General features: G+C 40.0%; 1 protein-coding gene across 1 annotated transcript; it reads left to right on the forward strand.

Annotated features, from left to right (window-relative positions):
- The first annotated feature begins 5216 nt into the window (after positions 1 to 5216).
- On the forward strand, positions 5217 to 12148 carry LOC143380170 (uncharacterized protein C2orf78-like). The gene is made up of 3 exons (XM_076832956.2): positions 5217 to 5313; positions 8669 to 9430; positions 10233 to 12148. Exons 1-3 carry the CDS (start codon positions 5217 to 5219, stop codon positions 12146 to 12148), a joined length of 2775 nt encoding a protein of 924 aa, XP_076689071.2.
- Positions 12149 to 20209: the final 8061 nt, after the last annotated feature.

A 20209-nucleotide genomic window follows, 5' to 3' on the forward strand; every position in this document is an offset into this window, starting at 1 on the left:
ATTCAAGGAACACCTTAGACAGATGGAATGGAACCTTAAAGAGGATATGAGACAGCAAATTCAAACAGTGAAAGAACACATTGAAAATGAATTACATAAACAGATAAAAGAAAAAGTAAAGCATCTTTATCAGGAGATAGAGATTATTAAAAAAATCAAACAATAATACTAGAAATGAAGGAAACGATAAACCAAATTAGAAACTCAATTGAGAGTATTACTAACAGAGTGGAGCAAGTAGAAGCCAGAATGTCAGATAATAAAGACAAAATATATCATCTTGAAAAGAGTCTAGCCAACTCAGAAAGACTGGTACAAAATCACGAGAAAAACATCCAAGAGATATGGGATAACATTAAAAAACCAAACATACGAGTCATCGGGATAGAAGATGGTACAGAGAATCGAACCAAGGGAATGAATAACCTTCTGAATGAAATAATACCAGAAAATTTTCCAGAAATAAAAAAGGAAATGGATATACAAATTGTAGATGCATACAGAACACCGAGCACACAAAATCACAGTAGACGAACGCCAAGACACATTGTTATAAAGATAGCCAATATACAGAGCAAACAGAAAATATTAAAAGCTACAAGAGAAAGAAGGCAGATTACATTCAGGGGTAAATGAATAAGGTTAACAACGAATTTCTCATCATAGACACTTAAAGCGAGAAGATCCTGGAATAACATATTGCAAACATTGAAAGACAATGGATGCCAACCAAGAATTCTGTATCCAGCAAAATTAAGCTTCAGGTACGATAACAAAATAAAAATCTTTCATGATAAACAAAAGCTAAAAGAATTTGCAGCCAGAAAACCAGCATTGCAAACCATCTTGAGCAAAACACTACACGAGGAAGAAATGAAAATCAACAACCAAAACCATCAGGGGGAAGAGCCTCAGTAACGACAGAGGACAGCGGGGAAAGCTAATCATGGAGAAAGAAACTATATTAAAAAAAAAAAAGATAAATAATTCAACATGGCTGGCAGTACAAACCATATATCAATAGTAACTCTAAATGTTAATGGCTTAAACTCACCAATAAAGCGACATAGGCTGGTAACATGGATTAAAAAAACAAACCCAACAATATGTTGCCTCCAGGAGACACATCTGATTCGAAAAGACATACACAGGCTGAAGGTGAAAGGGTGGGAAAAATATACCATGCACACGGTCCTCGGAAGCAAGCAGGGGTGGCATTCCTCATATCGAATAAAATCAACTTCAAGACTAAGTTAATCAAAAGGGATAAGGGAGGACATTATATACTGTTAAAAGGAACGATTCACCAACAAGACATAACAATTATCAATATTTATGCACCAAATAATGGTGCTGCAACGTTCATAAAACAAATTCTCCTCAAGTTCAAGAATCAAATAGACCACAACACAATAATTATGGGTGACTTCAACACACCTCTCTCACCATTGGACAAATCCTCCAAACAAAAGTTGAATAAAGAGACTATAGAGCTCAATATCTCAATCAATGACCTAGACTTAACTGACATATATAGAATATATCAACCATCATCAAGTGGATATAATTTTTCTCAGCAGCACATGGATCCTTCTCAAAAATAGACCATATATTATGCCACAGGGCAACACTCAGTAAATATAAAGGGGTGGAGATAATACCATGTATTTTATCTGATCATAATGGAATGAAACTGGAAATCAATGATAAAAGAAGGAAGGAAAAATCCTACATCACATGGAAAATGAACAATATGTTACTGAATGATCAAGGGGTCACAGAAGACATAAAGGAGGAAATCAAAAAATTCTTAGAGATAAATGAAAATACAGATACAACATATAGGAATCTATGGGACACAATGAGAGCAGTTTTAAGAGGGAAATTCATCGCCTGGAGGTCATTCCTCAAAAAGAGGAAAAACCAACAAATAAATGAGCTCACTCTTCATCTCAAAGCCCTAGAAAAGGAAGAACAAAACAACAGCATTGTAGCAGAAGGCAAGAAATAATGAAAATCAGAGTGAAAATCAACAAAATTGAAACAAAAGAAACTATTGAAAAAATTGAGAAAACTAAAAGTTGGTTCTTCGAAAAAATAAATAAGATCAACAGACCCTTAGCCATGCTAACGAAGAGAAGAAGAGAGAGAACTCAAATTACTAACATACGGGATGAAAAAAGGCAAGATCACAACAGATGCTACAGAAATACAGAAGACAATTAGAAATTATTTTGAAAACCTATATTCCAAAAAAATAGCAGAGAGTGAAGACATCGAAAAATTTCTTAAATCCTATGATTTGCCCAGACTGAGTCAGGAGGATACACACAATTTGAACACACCAATACCAATGGATGAGATTGAAGAAGCATTCAAAAGACTACCAACCAAGAAAAGCCCAGGACCGGATGGGTATACAGCGAAGTTTTACAAAACCTTTAAAGAAGAATTAATACCAATACTTTTCTAGTTATTTCAGGAAATGGAAAAAGAGGGAGCTTTGCCAAATTCATTCTATGAGGCCAACATCACCCTGATTCCAAAACCAGACAAAGACACCTCAAAGAAAGAAAACTACAGACCAATATCTCTGATGAACCTAGATGCAAAAATCCTCAGTAAAATTCTGGTGAATCAGAATCAAAGGCACATCAAGAAAATTGTGCACCATGATCAAGTAGGATTCATCCCTGGGATGCAAGCATGGTTTGTTATACGGAAATCAATAAATGTTAGTCACCACATCAATAGACTCAAAGATAAGAACCATATGATCATCTCAATAGACGCAGAAAAAGCAGTTGACAAAGTACAGCATCCCTTTATGTTCAAAACATTAGAAAAACTAGGGATAACAGGAACTCTCCTCGACTTTGTAAAAGCTATCTATGCTAAGCCTCAGGCTAGCCTCATTCAGAATGGAGAAAAATTGAAGGCATTCCCTCTAAAATCAGGAACAAGACAGGGATGCCCTCTATCACCACTTCTATCCAATATAGTTCTCGAAACACTGGCCAGAGCAATTAGACAGACAAAAAAATTAAAGGCATAAAAATAGGAAAAGAAGAACTTAAATTATCACTGTTTGAGGATGACATGATTCTATACCTAGGAGACCCAAAAGGGTCTACAAATAAAGTACTAGAACTAATAAATGAATTCAGCAAAGTGGCAGGATATAAAATCAACACGCAGAAATCAAAGGCATTTCTGTATATCAGCGACAAAACTTCTGAATTGGAAATGAGGAAAAACACTCCATTCACAATATCCTGAAAAAAAAAATAAAATACTTGGGAATCAACCTAACAAAAGAGGTGAAAGACTTATACAATGAAAACTACAGAACCCTAAAGAGAGAAATAGAAGAAGATCTTAGAAGATGGAAAAATATGCCCTGTTCATGGATAGGCAGAACTAAGATCATCAAAATGGCGATATTACCAAAAGTTCTCTGTAGATTTAATGCAATGCCAATCAAAATCCCAAAGGCATTGCTTGTAGAAATAGATAAAGCAATCATGAAATTCATATGGAAAAATAAAAGACCCAGAATAGCAAAAACAATGCTAAGCAGGAAGTGTGAATCAGGCGGTATAGCGATACCAGATTTCAAACAATATTACACAGCAATTGTAACACAAGCAGCATGGTACTGGTACCAAAACAGGCGGGTGGAACAATGGTACAGAATACAGGACACAGAGACTAATCCACAAAGCTACACCTATCTTATATTTGATAAAGGAGCTAAAAGCATGCAATGGAGGAAGGATAGCATCTTCAACAAATGGTGTTGGGAAAACTGGAAATCCATATGCAACAAAATGAAACTGAATCCCCTCCTCTCGCCATGCACAAAAGTTAACACAAAGTGGATCAAGGAATTAGATATCAAATCAGAGACTCTGAGTCTGATAGAAGAAAAAGTTGGCTCCGATCTACATATAGTGGGGTCGGACTTCAAATTCCTAAATAGGACACCCATAGCACAAGAGTTAATAACAAGAATCAACAAATGGGACTTACTTAAACTGAAAAGTTTTTTCTCAGCAAGAGAAACAATAAGAGAGGTAAATAGGGAGCCTACATCATGGGAACAAATTTTTACTCCTCACAATTCAGATAGGGCTCTAATATCCAGAGTATACAAAGAACTCAAAAAATTAGACAATAATATAACAAATAACCCAATCAATAAATGGGCCAAGTACCTGAACAGACACTTCTCAGAGGAGGACATACAATCAATCAACAAGTACATGAAAAAATGCTCACCATCTTTAGCAGTCAGAGAAATGCAAATCAAAACCACCCTAAGATACCATCTCACTCCAGTAAGATTGGCAGCCATTATGAAGTCAAAAAATAACAAGTGCTGGCTAGGATGTGGGGAAAAGTGTACTCTGGTACATTGCTGGTGAAATTGCAAACTGGTGCTGCCAATTTGGAAAGCAGTATGGAGATTCCTGGGAAAGCTGGGAATGGAGACACCATTTGACCTAGCCATTGCCCTTCTCCGTCTATTCCCTGAAGACCTTAAAAGAGCATACTAGAGAGATACTGCCACATCGATGTTCATAGCAGCACAATTCACAATTGCTAGACTGTGGAACCAAACCAGATGCCCTTCAATAGATGAATGGATAAAAAAAATGTGGCATTTATACACCATGGAGTATTACGCAGCACTAAAAAATGACAAAATCATGGAATTTGCAGGGAAATGGATGGCATTAGAGCAGATTATGATTAGTGAAGTTAGCCAATTCCTAAAAACAAATACCAAATGTCTTCTTTGATATAATGAGAGCAACTAAGAACAGATCAGGGAGAAACAGCATGAAGAAAAGATTAACATTAATCAGGGATGAGAGGTGGGAGGGAAAGGGAGAGAGAAGGAATATTGCATGGAAATGGAAGGAGAACCCTCAGGGGTATACAAAACTACATACAAGAGGAAGTGAGGGGAAAGAAAAAAATATATAAGGGGGAGAAATGTATTACAGTAGAGGGGGTAGAGAGAGAAGAGTGGGGGGAGGGGGGATAGTAGATGATAGGAAAGGCAGCAGAATACAACAGACACTAATATGACAATATGTTGTTCAATGGATGTTGTAAACAAATTTAAATCATTGCAAGTGACCAGTGACCAGTAACCAGTCATTAGAGTGGCCAGTAAACAGTGACCAGTGAACTCCATACTGGGAAACATGTATTCTCTACCCTCAGCCACCCACACATCCTCTGGGGTGGTCTCCTCATCCTTTGTATCTGCAATTGATGTGACCTCTTCTCTGACCATGTCAGGTAAGGAAAGAAACATTTAAAAGTTTTTCATTAGACTTTTACCTTCCTCAATTTACTAATGGAGTCAAAAGAGCTTAGAATAATAGGGGAAAGGATGGAACTAGAAATCTGGACACCTAATTTCATTTGGAATTTGACATGTACTGTGTATAGAACTGGACTATCTTACTCTCTCACAAAATCTGTTTCTTGATTTGCTACATGAGGATAACAGATTGCCATGTTCTGGCCCCTTACTTTTCTTGCATCTTGAGGGGCATGTTTATAGAGAATGAAATCAGATTTTATGGTTGTGTTGTTTCAACTGAAAGAGACAAATCCTAGGCAGGGTGGAAACCAAGGGATTTCCTCTGTAACAGTTTCCCTTCACCAAGATTTCCACTTCAGTATTTCAAATTTAGTACTGTTCATCAAAGGGACATTCACATATTTGTTAGTTTTCTGTTTAAACTAGGTGAAAAGAGAAATAGGGAGAGAAGAGCAGGAGGACAGGGCTGTAAGGAGGCAGATGTTCTTGGGAAAGCAAGTTTGTGACTGTTTAAGCACAAGGCAACAGGAATTCAGTGGAGGAAAAAAATATAAAAATAAGGGAGCAGAAAATGTTAGAATAGTAGAGATGAAGAGAATGATGTTCTCAAGAAAAAAGAGGTTGGTTGGGATGGATGTGGAAGAAAAGCAAAGATTTGATTTAAACCAACAGACAACATAGAGTGAATCTTCCCAGAGGCTGGTTTAGAGAATGTATAGATTAACGGACCAGCAAGGAAACTAAGGCTTGAATTGGGGTATCACTAGGGTAAGCAGGTTATCACAAAAGTCACACTTGGCTGTTACAGTTTTTCCTATGACCTCTTTGAAAACCGACAATGTTGACAGTTTAAACATGAACATATTAGAAGTATGTTTTAGAAATGACTCTTCCTCCAAACATGCCAAGGAAAGTGGTTCTAGACAGAGCTGGAGAAATGGCATTTTCCATGTCCTATTTTGTTCTGATTTTTAAACTACAGGGATTTCTAAAAAATGTCTTGTCCAAACCTGCATCAGAAGGACACATTCCTTTGTGTGATATAAGCGTCAAGGTGAAGCTGTTTTCCATCTTTACAACAGTTTTTTTTCTAAAACAGACAATATACAAATAGTCATTGATGATTTCGAAATCTAAGAACCAAAAGAAAGAACTATATGAGAATAAAAATTCAAGCTCACATCTCTAATTCCAAGTTTATTTAAATAATTATCTGAAGACTTTTTGTTTTGTCTACATTTCAAATAATTGTTTGGGGCTGGGGTGTAGGGTAGCTCAAACATTTTAGTTTTAATTTTGTTTTAACATAAAGGGAGAAGGAAATGTCAGAATAAAAGACAAAAATTGTTTTAAATTTGTTATTTTATTATACTGTGATGGTTTTCTCAGACTTTAGGAAGAAGATTTTCTGCTAAATGTGATAATAAACTAGGCTTCTATGATTTTGTTAAAGCATTTTCCACTTTTTTTTATAACCAAAAGGATTATCAAAAAATGTGTTTGTATTAATTGAAATATCTACCTAGTTGGATTAATGTCTTTTATTCGGTGTGGGTAATCCTTAGAGGAAGAGAAACAAGAACAGTAATGAAATTACTTTACACTTATTGTTTTTTTCTCTAGTATGTACAAAATTTCTTTTGGAAATTCCTTCTGTCCTCCTTCCTTTCTTCTTTCCCTCACTCCCTCCATTTCTCTCTCCTTCCCTCCCTGACTTGCTCCTTATTCCTTCCTTCCTTCCTCTCATTCATTCTTTCTTCCTTTCTTCTCTTCTTTCCAGTTCTGAGGATTGAACACAGGGTCTCATGCATGCTAGGCAAGCATGATACACAAGCTATATCTCCAGGACATTTTACTTGTTTTCTCAGATAAGATCTTGCTGAATGGCCCAGAGTGGCTTTGAATTCCTGCAATCCCACTGCCTCAGGTTCCCGAGTGTTGGGACCAGAGACCCACCATACCATGCGGAGATTCATAGTGGGTTTTGGCTTCGGTTTTCGCTTTTCCATATGGCTACCCATCTGTTCACTTTACTTAAATTTGTGTTCACTTTACTTCAAATTTGTGTTCACTTTACTTAAAATTACACACATTTTTCGTATAGTTTCTCTGTCTATATGTACTGCTTGAGAATGCATTCAAACTCACCTTCAATCATGAGCTTTGTTTTGATTAACAGTATTCACTAAAATCAAAGAGAAACATTCACTTTCATAATATTGTATGCATGATAACAGAACTCATTTCTTAGCAAATTTGATATACACTCACTTTTGCTACATATCCATATGTTCATTACTGTCTAGTCATTCCTTTTAGTTCTGAGCTGTTTTTCACTTTTGCTTCTATCTTTCCAGAACATACTGTAACTCCCTCCAAATGAAACTTTTTGAAATATCTATTTATTAGTTGTAGTTCAACACAATACCTTTATTTTACTTATTTTTACATGGTGCTGAGGATTGAACCCAGGGCCTCGCATGTGCTAAGCAAGCACCCAAATGCTGAGCCATAACCTCAGCCCCCACATGAATCTTATGTAATATGACTTTTATTCATGGATGAATTATCACTGTTGGTATTGTGATAACCACACTAAAGATGAGTAACCTGAAGCTCAGAAAGTTTCCATTTCTTTCAAGAAGCATTTCTTGAGAAACTGAATTTCAGGTAGTCATTTTCATGTAGGATCAGCAGTTAGGCTGAAAGAGGGCAAAGAATGACGCTTAAATTATCATTTGGATGGTAAAACTGAACTCCAGGAAATATCATGTGACCTGGACAAACAAAAGGAGATACTAAACATCACTGTGGTGATATCAGAAGATTTTCTATGAACAGGGAAAAACAAATTTCTGTTTCTCCAGATTTCTGGTCTTTGGAACAAGAGTCCTGGCCAGGAAGTAAGTTTCCATAATCTGTTGCTGATTGTGAACAAGTCGATCTCACTTCACTGACCCTTGGTGTACTCATTTGCTAACTGGTAATGTTGGAGTTTTCTCTGAGTTCGAAAATGCTTCAGTTCTAGGGCAAATTCGGGAGTCAATAGTAGTGCAGGCTCAAAGGAACCATAGGAGAGGAAAAGGATGCTTTTGGGGAACAACGTATGAAGCAGACCACTTGGGACTTCTGTGCCCAATTTGACAGAAAAGGCAGGTTATCAGAAGAGTAGTTGCAGCCATCCTAAATGGAGGGATTTGGGGTCTCTCAATGATTATTAGAATGAGGGCCCTCCTGATTACTACAACATTAAGACGACATTATTCCTCGAATATTGTAAGAATCTGCCTGTCTCATCAATATTTTCATCACCTCTTCTTCCTACAGAAAATTTCCAAAATTCTTCTTTACATGGAAATGCTGATTCTCTGCAGCTCTCTCTTCCTGTGGTGACCAATGCAGCGTCCGTGACAGGAGGGGTCTGCAACTTCTCCAGAGCCTCTGCTCCAGCTGAAATTTCAGCATGGTTACTGCCCTCAACCTGTGGCACCTCCTTTCAGCCACTCATGGGCAGTGCCTACCTTTATCAACATGCTAGCACAGCCATGGTGTCTAAGGTTACTGGCCAGAACCTGATTCCCATGGCACCTGCCCCCTATCCAAGTATTTCTGAGTGGTATATCCCAGGAAGTGCTGAAAAGAGCTCATCTTCACTTGGGGACTTTAATCTGACTGTCACTGACCAGAACACAGCAGATTCTTCCCTATCAATGACATCCCAGTATGACAAAACTTCCGAAGCCAATGTCGTGATCCCTGGATATCCACTACTATCTGGTAGGCTCGTCCAGGTGACACTATCTCAGATTCCAAATCAAGGACATTGCCTCTCAGTACCCCACCAAGAAGGAAGCCAGGTCTACTACTATGATCAAAACTCTCTGGGGACTCTGCTCTCTGGAGAACATTGGCCCTGCCTCCAATCCTATGGCTCTGTGCCATATGCAGGAAGTAGTGCCACTGCCCCTCAACCAGAAATGGTGACAGTGCTGAAGGAAGTTCAGCCCACAAATGTCCTACCCTCAGTCCCTACACCTGTGACCTACTACTCTGTGTCCACTCAAAGTATAGAAGGAACAAATTTTCAAGGTGAGTACTAACATCAAAAAGGGGAAGGAATAAGATTACCACTCGAAATGAGGGTCCAGTTTTCAGCTGGTAACTGTGGGTCCACACATCCCTAGAATTCAAGTGCTGAGATTTAATCACAATCTTGTTCAGCAGTCCCCATATTCAGACTCTGTCAGAGAAGCATGCAGGACAGCATAATGGCCATCCTTGCATTTAAGAGACCTCTAGGAGCACATGGAAGGAAGCGGCTGTTCACTATTTTTGCACTCAGTCCAGCTACACAACCACACTATAAATATATTTCCCTAATTTTACTTTGGTTTAGAAAAATCAATCAACACATATCAGGATGTGACAGTTTAATTGATCCTTAATTGACTGCAGGTTTAACCTCTATATGTAGAGATGCTGTCCAAAGCAGGAGTCCAAAACCCCTGACCTTTCACATTGATTTCATGAGCAACAGCTGCACCCTCTCCTAGTTCATGGTGTTAAGTGTTCTTACATTCTGGGGAGAGTGGAGAGAATTGAGAGGCCCCTATATGAGGACGAGAGACTTCATGAAACAGATTTTCTGTGTTTCCCACAGAGGAGACAAGGGCTCTACCAGAAACCCATGCTGCCATGGTGATGAACCAGCCCAAAAGTAAGACTTCAAGGGATCACCTATAACTAATATGCAACTCTTAACAGATACCTGTCAGTGGTCCTTAAAAAGAGCTAATAGAAATGCTTTCTCCACCATAGGTGGATTCCCTGAAGAGTGTATTTCTGGGAAGGGGGAGCATCCTACTTACCATCTTCCTTGGTTCCTTTGTAGGGATGGAAACTTCCCTAGGGATGGAGGCTTCCTTGGGAGTGCAACCTCCAAGTCAGACATTTTGTCTGCCACAGCCTCCAGAATTCCCACACATCTGCCATAAGAGAAAAAGCCAAATAATTGAGAAAAACTCACAAACTGAACTTGGGGACATTACCACAATAACTCCAGTCCAGAGTTCTACAGATTTCTTGGCATTGCCTCCAAATCAAAGCCAGGAACAGACAGAGATTAAGAATTTGTGTGAGATTAACACCATGCTCTCAGAGCCACTGGATGCCTACCAGATTGCCATGGAGAGCCAGGATCCTCCACTACTCCCTTTAGACATCCCTGAAATCCACCAGCTTCTGGCCTCCATTGGTCCTCTGGACCAAGAGGAGAAGCCACATTCTGAAAATACCCATCTAGAAAGGAGTAGCCTGAGTCTTGAGGACCAAGGCACACTTGGAAATGGGACTGAATTTAGCAGTGGTTTTGCAGACCTCACTGCACTGGTGGGGGATATTCACCTTCCTGAGCTTTTCAGTTCCTTAAAAGACTTTGAACAACCTGAAAGTCCCACAATAACAAAATCCAATGATACCAGAACCATCATGGAAAAGCAGGGGCAGGAAATCACAAGTGCCTTAAAGGGTCCTAGTGAGCCAATGAGGAAGAACAAACATAAAGCCTCGGAGTGTCCTGATGGAACTCTTCAGGCCAAAATGCAGCCAAGGGATCTGGAATGCACATTAAGAGGAGAAATTTCTCACAGGGATGCAGACAGTAGCAGGGCTCCTATGCACACTGCCGAGCACTCTATCAGCAAAGCTCAGAAAGCTGCATCCAGCAGGAACAGCAAGGCTAAGGGCCATGGGCAGGAAAAGACCAAGAGGACCAGAGAAAACAATTCCAGGAAAGCCCAGGAGAGGAAGCAGCCAGGCAATAAAGTCAAGGCAGAAGAGAAGCCAACTCTGCCCAAACCGAAGGGGAAGAGGAACCAACCTGACCTTTGCCAAGAGGCCTTTAAGAAGCCTCGGAGCTGTCTCGGCATGCACATGCTGGAGTCGGTGCAGGTTTTGCATGCATTGGGGAAGAAGAATGATAAGAAAACTGGGCTGTCTTCCTCCCGGGCCCCGGGAAACTCAGGCCGTAACCAAGACCCCCGTCCATGCCCAGCTAGGAAACCATGGCTGGCAGTTAAGGGTCCTGAGAAATCACAAGTCAAAGCCCAGAATCCAGATATTAGTGCTGAAGGAAAGGGTCCCTCTCCATCCATTTATGAGCCTCCACCACCTGGGAAGGTTAAATTGGTACCTTTGCCTTTTCTGACCCTGGAGAAACCTCCACCTCGACCAGTAATCAATCGGAGGCCACAATCTCTGGCCTCACGCAGACCCACTGGGGCTTACCCTGCCCAGCCTGGCCCTGCTAGCTCAGCTCAACCCATGGCAGTCAACCAATCCCAACCAGCTACTGCCAACCCATCTTGGATGCGTCCTGCCAAGCCAGCTCACCCCGTTTTGACTCATGCCATTCAGTCAGGTGTGAGTGCTTCTACCCAGCCTAGTGTCCCTCGGTCTGCTGCTTCTGGGCCTGCACCCTACAAAACATCATCTTGCACTTCTCTCCATTGGCAACCAGTTCCCAATGTTGGGACCAAGCCCCAGTCACAACCGCCCAAGCCTCAAAACCAATATCTACTCCAAGACTTTGCCTTACAACCAATTCCATGGAGGAAACCCAATGTTTCTGGGCAAGTAGTATCAACTCCCATCACCAAACAGCAGAGGCCAGAGCGGGAAGCCATGAAGAAGAAGGCTCAACAAGAGCGTGAGAATGCTGCCAAGTACACTGCTTTGGGGAGAGTGCAGTGTTTCATTGAGAGGGAAAGAGAGATGGAGATTTCTCGCTACTATGGCTACATAATGTAAGAGCTGCTGAGATCAGTGGTGCCACTTAGGGACCAAATAGTTTTCCACATGTATATAGATAGAGAGATACACATTTATTTATTCTCAGATGCTTTCAAAGTTTAATAAAATTATATAAAGAAATGGGATATAATTCACTAATACATAATAAAGAGGCCTTCTGGTACCACTGACAATTGTTAGAAAATAAAGAGGCCTTTGGGTACTACATGGGTACCAAATGGTGTTCTCATATACACATAGATAGATAGATGAAAATTTATTCATTAGGCACAGTTGAAAAGGTAATATAGTTTAATAAAGAAATCCTATAGTATTGATGAGAGGGTAAGTAATAAAGAGGCTTTATGTTGCCATTTGAATACCAAATAGTTTTCCACATATATATACAGAGAGGTACATAGATACAAAGGTATTCACTTATAGATTTTTAAGACAATATAGTTGAGTAAAGAAATGTAGTAGAATTGTTTGAGAGATAAGTAATCAAGATGCTTTCTGGTACTGCTTGGGCATCACATAGTTTTCCACATGTGTAGATACAAATTTTATAAATATGTAGATATAAAGATACAAATGTATTAATTCTAATATATTTTTAAAATTTAGTCAAATTGATTGAAGAAATTCAATAGAATTGGTTAATAGATAATAAAGAAGCCTTGTGTTACCACTTGGCTATCAAACATTTGTCCTCATAGATGTATGAATATGTACTCCTTCCAATATACTTTTAAAACTTAATAAAATTGAATAACGAAATGTAATGGAATTGATGAATAGATAATAAACAGGAGTTTTGAGTTTGAATGGCTGTTAAGTGTGGTTTAGTTTGGTAGCGGTGGGGATCACAGCCTGCATGAGAAGAAAGGAACTCAATGTTGGCCAGGATAAGAGAAGTAAAGGCTAGGAATGGGGGAAAGAGGAAGGCATATGATCTAGCACTAGGAAGGCAAAAAGAAGAGAGATGTATGGGCTTACTGGAAGAATCAGGAATTGGCAAAATGGCTGACCAATAACACAATGTTGGAAACTAGGGTTAAAATGATAAAATGTCTATCAAGTTGAAAATGATAGGAGACGGGTTCAGGTTGACCAGAACAAATGCAGAAATCAAACAAAAAACTCTCATGGAGAATGGCCTATTTTTTGGCCTACCTGAAAGATATTTTACAAAAGAAGATTCAGGGCACTTCTCCACCACGTTTGGGTCACTTAAGATCCTAGCTGGGAAAGGTGAATACAAAACACAGGGAATCTACCAGGGGTGTCAGAGGGTTCACAGTTACCCTGAGGGAAGCTGATCACATGGGACTTGGCCAAGTGAACTGCAGCAGCATGAGGCCCACCCAGAACATGGCCTGGAATAAATCACCATTGACTCAACACCCATGCACCAGGACAGCAGAGATGCACTACATGAATTAACCTTCACACACAAGGCCAGTATCACTCTGACACTTTACTAATGGTCGAGAAGCAAGGCCTCAATCTGAGGCTTGTGTCCTCAAGTCCTCAGTGTTGGCAAGGGCCCCCTGCAGGCAGCCAACCTGGCTTTCAGACCACAGTATAGAGATGTTGGGGTAGGGGGTGAAGGAGAGAGATCACACAGGAAAGGGCGATAAATACTGAACTGAGAAGCCTGTCAGGTCCTCTTCCATTGATTCTGGCAAGCGCTGTCTTCAGGGACCATTGCCATGAACCGAACTCACAAGAAAAAAAATCACTCCTTGGCTTCCATCTCCACCCAACACAAGCAGAGTGCGCATGCACAAGGATCAACCTGCCAACAGCTGCAGGACCCAGCAGCCCCAACAGCTTTTACCCATTCGCTCCAAATTGCCAGTCACCATCTTCACCACTCTTCCCACAGGAGACATTGCCTTTTCCCACATTTTGGAAACTTCCAGAGATATTTAACCCCAAAACGTATGTATCACAATTTGTTGAATTATCTGTCCTACAGATTTGAAATGTAACCTTTATGACATATTAAATTCCTATGTGTATTTGCATCCTTCTTTGTAGAATTTGCCTGGCTTTCTTGCTTTTCCTGTTTACCAGGTCTCTGGGATATTTTTTATCATGCATTTCATTTTTTTTAAAAAATATCATTATTCTTTCTTTTTAGACATTATCTATTATGTTCATTCATGTGTTCCCTTTTAGATTGGTCTTCTTTTGATTTCTACCATCTCATCTAATTTCCATTTATGTTGTTCTTTTTTATTATGAATCATAAAACTCAACATTTCAACCATTTTTATGTGGATAACTACAGCATTAAGTAGATGCACAATGTTATTCAAGCATTACCCACTATCCAAATCCAAAACTTTTCACCATCCCAAACAGAAAGCTATATCCGTGATATAATTTTACATTCCCATCTCAGGTTCTGTCCTATTTTGCATTGCTTGGCCTTCTGGTTTTTAGCTAGTTTTGAAAGAGTGGGCTACTATCTGATGTGCTTGGGGGGTTCTCTTCTGACTTGTTTTCATCGTCTTGAGACGATGCGATTCTCCTGTTTCTTAGAATACCTTTATTTGGGATTTGGTTTCCTTCTTTTCTTTCTATGCACTTTTTATGCAAAATGCATTTTCTTTGTGAAAGTATGGTTGATGACAGAGTTTCTTATGTGATGGAACAGAAACTTCCACCTCTCCTTCCTCCACCTCTTCTTCTCCCCTCCAGTTCTGTCCCTCCCCATTCTCCCTCTGCTCTCCTTCTCCTCCTCCTCCTTCTTGAACTAGTAAAAACATATCTGCTTATTTTCTAAAATTTTCTGGCTGTTTCCACCTGGAGGTTTATCCTTTGTGTCTATTGTTCCTCCCAGCGATTTCTCCTCTGGGTGAGGCCATGTCCTGAAAAGGAGCATTGGCTGTTCATTTTTCAAGAGAGTAGAGGGGCTGGACACTGTCAGCCCTTCTGATTTGAATGTGCGACATTTGTACTTATAGCTGCCCCTCAGTATCCACAGAGAACTGCACCCGGGACACCTCACAGACACCAAATTCCACAGAGTTGAAGAGAGACTGCACACATTCAAATGATCTAAATCATCTCTAATTACTTATCATAACTACAATGTAAATGCTATGTAAATAGCTGTTGTACCATACTGATTATACATCCTATAGTACATATTGTAGGAGACCTACTGCACTCACTTTGGTGTTGGCCAGAACCCCTCTCATTTTCAGCTGCTCTTCTCCTGCTGGCCCACAGTGCTTTGCAGAAATGCCTGCTGGAGCTTTGAAAGCCTCCTGTCTCCCATTTCCTCTGCTGCAAGTGCTGCTGCCAGGCAGGTCTGGTGCCTCCTGCTGGTGGTTGGCCGTATCCTCTTGTTCTGAGGTTCCTAGGGAACACTGTGTTCTCTACTTTTGTGGTAAATGCTACTCCAGGGTTTGGCTTTCTTTCGTCTATTTCCATGGCCTCTAGGCCAAATGTGTCTTTTTCTTCTCTTTGTTTTGGGAGACTCCAAACTGCACTACTGCCTGCTACTTTCTGAAATCTTGATGGATAACATAATTATTTTAAATTGAGAACGTTGCAGGTTTCTGTTCCCTGAAGCAGAGCTTCGTTTCCCCCAAACTAGTTAAGACTCTGAGACAGACAGTGAGTCTCCTGTCTCTGGCACCTGGTGTCTCTGCTTGCTATGTTGGTGTTTGAGTGAGAAGCAATCTCAAGGTTCATGGGGGAAGGACATCTGGCCACAGGAAGGGGGAGTAGTCTGCGGGACAGGTGGAGAATGGGGACATGGCCTCTAGTCCAAATGTGTCTTTTTCTTTTCTTTGTATCTTCTTTCTGAACACATTTGAGAAGGAATCTCCTATTTGCTCTTCTTCCCCTGTGGGTGGGGGTGGGGTGTCCGGTCTATACACAGTTTCCTTGTCTTCCTTAGCATCATCTTTCAGTTGTCCAAGCCAGAAACCTTTGACATCCTTTGACTCCCTTTTCTCTCTCCCAACCACACAATTGGAATTTTCCTAAATTTTATCTGCCCTCTCTTCACATGACATCTAGAATACTATCCACTTCTAACTCCATTCCTCCATTTCTGCTGTAACATAATCCCTAACCTTTTACTGCCTTTCTCTATCAATGATCGGGGACACACACATTTTCCATAAAAAGACAGATAGATGGTAAATACATAACTGTCTGTGAGCCAGATTGTCTCTGTCTCCATAGATCCACTCTGCACTTGTAGCATGAATGTGGCCATGCAAAATAGAGAGAACACATGAACTTTAGCTTTGTTTGAATAAAACTTTATTCACAAAAACAGGCTGTACTGCTTCAAAGACTCTGGCTCTGCCTGATCCACTGCTATGCTCCCTTTCAATCACTCCACCCCAGAACGCCTGAGCCCACTTGCTGTTCCCAGCCTAAAAAATGCTCCTTACCTCCTTCAAGCCTCTTCTCAAATTGTACCTTTCAACGAGGCATTGTCTGACTACACTCTTTGAAACTGCAATCACCTCTCAGAGTTTCTCCCTTCCTTCCATCTGATTCCCTTCACCAGGCACCACATCTCCTGCAGTGTTGTGAACCTTTCAACACACTGTGTAATTTAATTCTTTGTTGTCTTTATGGTTTAGACTTCCCATCACTCCCTTGCCCGTCAATTCCTAAAATGTAAGACCCTTGAGGGCACAAAATTTTCTCATATGTTGTTCATTTCCATGTGTCCCATATCTTCAACAGTGTCTCAAAAATAAGAGTAGATCAGTACATGTTTGTTGAATGGCATATACCCAAAGGGCTTAAAATCAGCATACTATACTAATGCTGACACATTCATGTTTACAGCAGTTCAATTCATAATAGCTAAACGATGGGACCAACAGAGCCCTTTAACAGATGAATGGATAAAGAAAATGTGGTATCTATATGCAATGGAATATTACTCAGTGATAAAGAAGAATGAAATCGTGGCATTTGCCAGTCGATGGATGGAACTGGAGACTGTCATGCTAAGAGAAATAAGCCAGTCCCCCCAAAACCAAAGACCGAATGTTCTTTCTGGTATGCAGATGCTAACAAAGAATGTTGGGGGAGGGGGAGGGAAGAGTAGAAGTTCACTGGATTAGAGAAAGAGGAATGAAGGGATGGAAGAAGGTGGGAATAGGAAAGGCAGTAGAATGAATGGGACATAAGTTTTCTATGTTCATGTGTGAATATGTGACCAATGTAACTGCACCCGACAAACAACCACAAGAATGGGAAGTTAGGGATACATGGGTTGGGCAGCTGAGCACTGGGACCAAAAGATAAAGCTGAGAGACTTAAAAAATGCAGACCACCAGGCACTGCTTATTTCTCCAGCTCTGACCTGCTGTTCTACCAGGGGTCTAATCAGGCCTGTGTCTGTCTCCCTCCTGAGTAGACCACAGGACTCATCTAAAAGGCCTTCCTACACCAGCTCCTCTCCAGGTGGCCAGACAGAAGTTCCAGAATAGAACTGTCTCCTGGGACATTGACTCAGCACACAAGTTCATTGGTGGCAGGGCTGCCACTGTTGGTGTGACCAGATCAAACTTTATAGCATGTGGTAAGGTCATTATTGAGAGCAATATAATTTGTACATACTGAAATATGCAGATTTGAATGCTGTTTGCCACTCCTGTTCCCAAGCTTCATAACAATTTGTTTTCATTCACTTAATTCTATTTTGCAGTCTCAGCGTCATCATACACTCTAAAACTAGTCTAAAATGTGGTCTGAAGAACCTATAGAGCCTTGGTATAACATAGCATCACGTTCTCCCTGACCTAAATCCTCAGTTTTTATACTGAGATTATTGTCTCAAGCATAACCCCATCCCTACATTTTGTACTGATCAGGATGACTGAGACTCATTTTGGTTCACCCTACCATACTATCTGTCACTGAGGTCCTTCTATACTCTCTTCTCAGTTTTATTAACGATTGGAAACCCTCAAAATTCCATATGGTACGTAGGTTCTACCCAGAACCGTCACATTTTATTAGTGTCAACTAATTCTCAATTGCTCCAAATATCCCTTATTCCTGTCTCTATTTTTCTCTCCATGTATTAGGTATCTGGAAAAAATACCTAAAATCCTCCAATGATCTCCTGTGAGGCTTAGCATTAGAAGTCACACTCTTTACCTGGATTGCAGAGTGATTCAGCCACTGTGGCCTCACTGACCTCATCTCCCACTTTCTTTCTTCCTTGCTACTCTCCAGCCACACCCTCAGAACATCTGCAGTTCCACTCCAGACCTTTGCCCAGCTGATTACTCTCATGAGGTGCTTTTGTAGTGCTCTTCACTTGGCTGGTTCCATCTTATCATTCATGTCACCTCCTCAGAGAGAACTTCCCTGTCCATCCATTCTAAGGAGCTACCCAGTTACCCTGTATCAGTTGGTCTTGTTTCAGTTTTCTTGATAGTCCTTACCCCTCTCTGATATGGTTTGGTTGGTTTATTATCTTTCTTTGCCCACTAGAATATGATGTCCAGAAAGACAGGAGATTTCTGACTTGCTTCCCGCTCCCTTCTCAGTGCCGACATTGTTTTGTGACCCCAGTGGACATTCAATACATATTCCCAGTTGCTCACATATTACTGAGGTCAATGCTGTCTCCTTGTGCCCAAAATCAATTCCATGGATGGTCTAGCCAATTATGGTGATAACCACGATGTGCAAAACTAAACCAACCATTATGTTCCTGGGACCAAGAATTCTTCACAAGGTAGTCTGAGGTAGAAGCATAAAGCCTCAAGATTAGATGCCTTCATTAGCTATCATGGTTGGGAATCTATGCTAGCCAATGGATCTACAGTGAAAACGAACACATCCTGTTTTGATAGATTTCATAGATGTTGGCTTAGAGCCATCAGAAGGACAAATAACTTTAAAAGATGAGCAAAGGGGCTGAGGTTGTGGCTCAATGGTAGAGTGCTCACTAGCATGCATGAGGCACTGGGTTTGATCCTCAGAACCACACAAAAATAAAATAAAGATACTGTGTCCACTTAAGCTCAAACATAAATATTTTTTAAAAATTCAGCAAGATCCTTCGGAGGATTTAGGTGGGTTGCATGCATTGAAACACTACAGCAGCCTATGTGGAACATTGCTAGGGAACAGAGGTTAACAGAAAGCAGAAACGGAATGTGTATTAAAGACATTGTTCACACTGGTAAGATGTTTGCTGTGAACCCATTGGGAATATAAAAAGACAGAATTTGAAAACTACATACTTGGGAAGACAAAGATGGGATGAACTGTTCAAATATAGGTAAATACACAAATGCATTGCAATTTTAAAATTGTACGTTAGTATTGTAGGTAAATTATCTTCTTTTTCACATGGAATTGGGATTACCTGAAGATGTTGTCCCTTAAGAAGGGAGGTGATTTAGCCTTTGAAGAGGTGGGCATTAAGCCCACAAAATGTGGGCATTCAAGAAAAAGGTGGCCGTAAAACCATATACGTAAAACCATAACATGAAGAGTAATCTGTGGTTTGGAGCACCACCTATATTTTTTTTAAGGACTGATATCTCCTGTCAGCAAGGAAATTTCAGGATTGGAAGACATTTTCTTCCTCATGCGTTTAAAGATCTTTAATATGTGTGTTTGTTAAAATTAGTGAGTAAATGTGTTCCTGATGGATTGGTTGTATTTTATAAATACTCTTTTCCTTATTTTCTGGCTAGTTAGCTATGCACTATATAATTTATATTAAGTAATTCAAAATCTTTGTTTCAGTTAAATGTTGCATCTCAAGGTTGAGAATTTCTAAAAGAGTTAAATGCCATAAGAAATTTTAGGGTCCTTTGGTGTACTTCAGGTCAGGGATTTTATCATTTTCTATTTGGTTTACACATTTACTTTATGTATTTATTTATATTTTATTAGTTGCTCAAGACAATACAATGATCTTGACGTATCATACATTTGATTCAAATAGGGTATGAATTCTTATTTTTCCACATGTACAGATTGCAGGATCACATTGGTTATAAATCCATGTGTATACATACAGCAATCCTAGTGTCAGTTGTATTCTTCATGAAGTGAGTA

Source organism: Callospermophilus lateralis, chromosome 14, assembly GCF_048772815.1.
Source record: "Callospermophilus lateralis isolate mCalLat2 chromosome 14, mCalLat2.hap1, whole genome shotgun sequence".
Lineage (NCBI taxonomy): Eukaryota > Metazoa > Chordata > Mammalia > Rodentia > Sciuridae > Callospermophilus > Callospermophilus lateralis.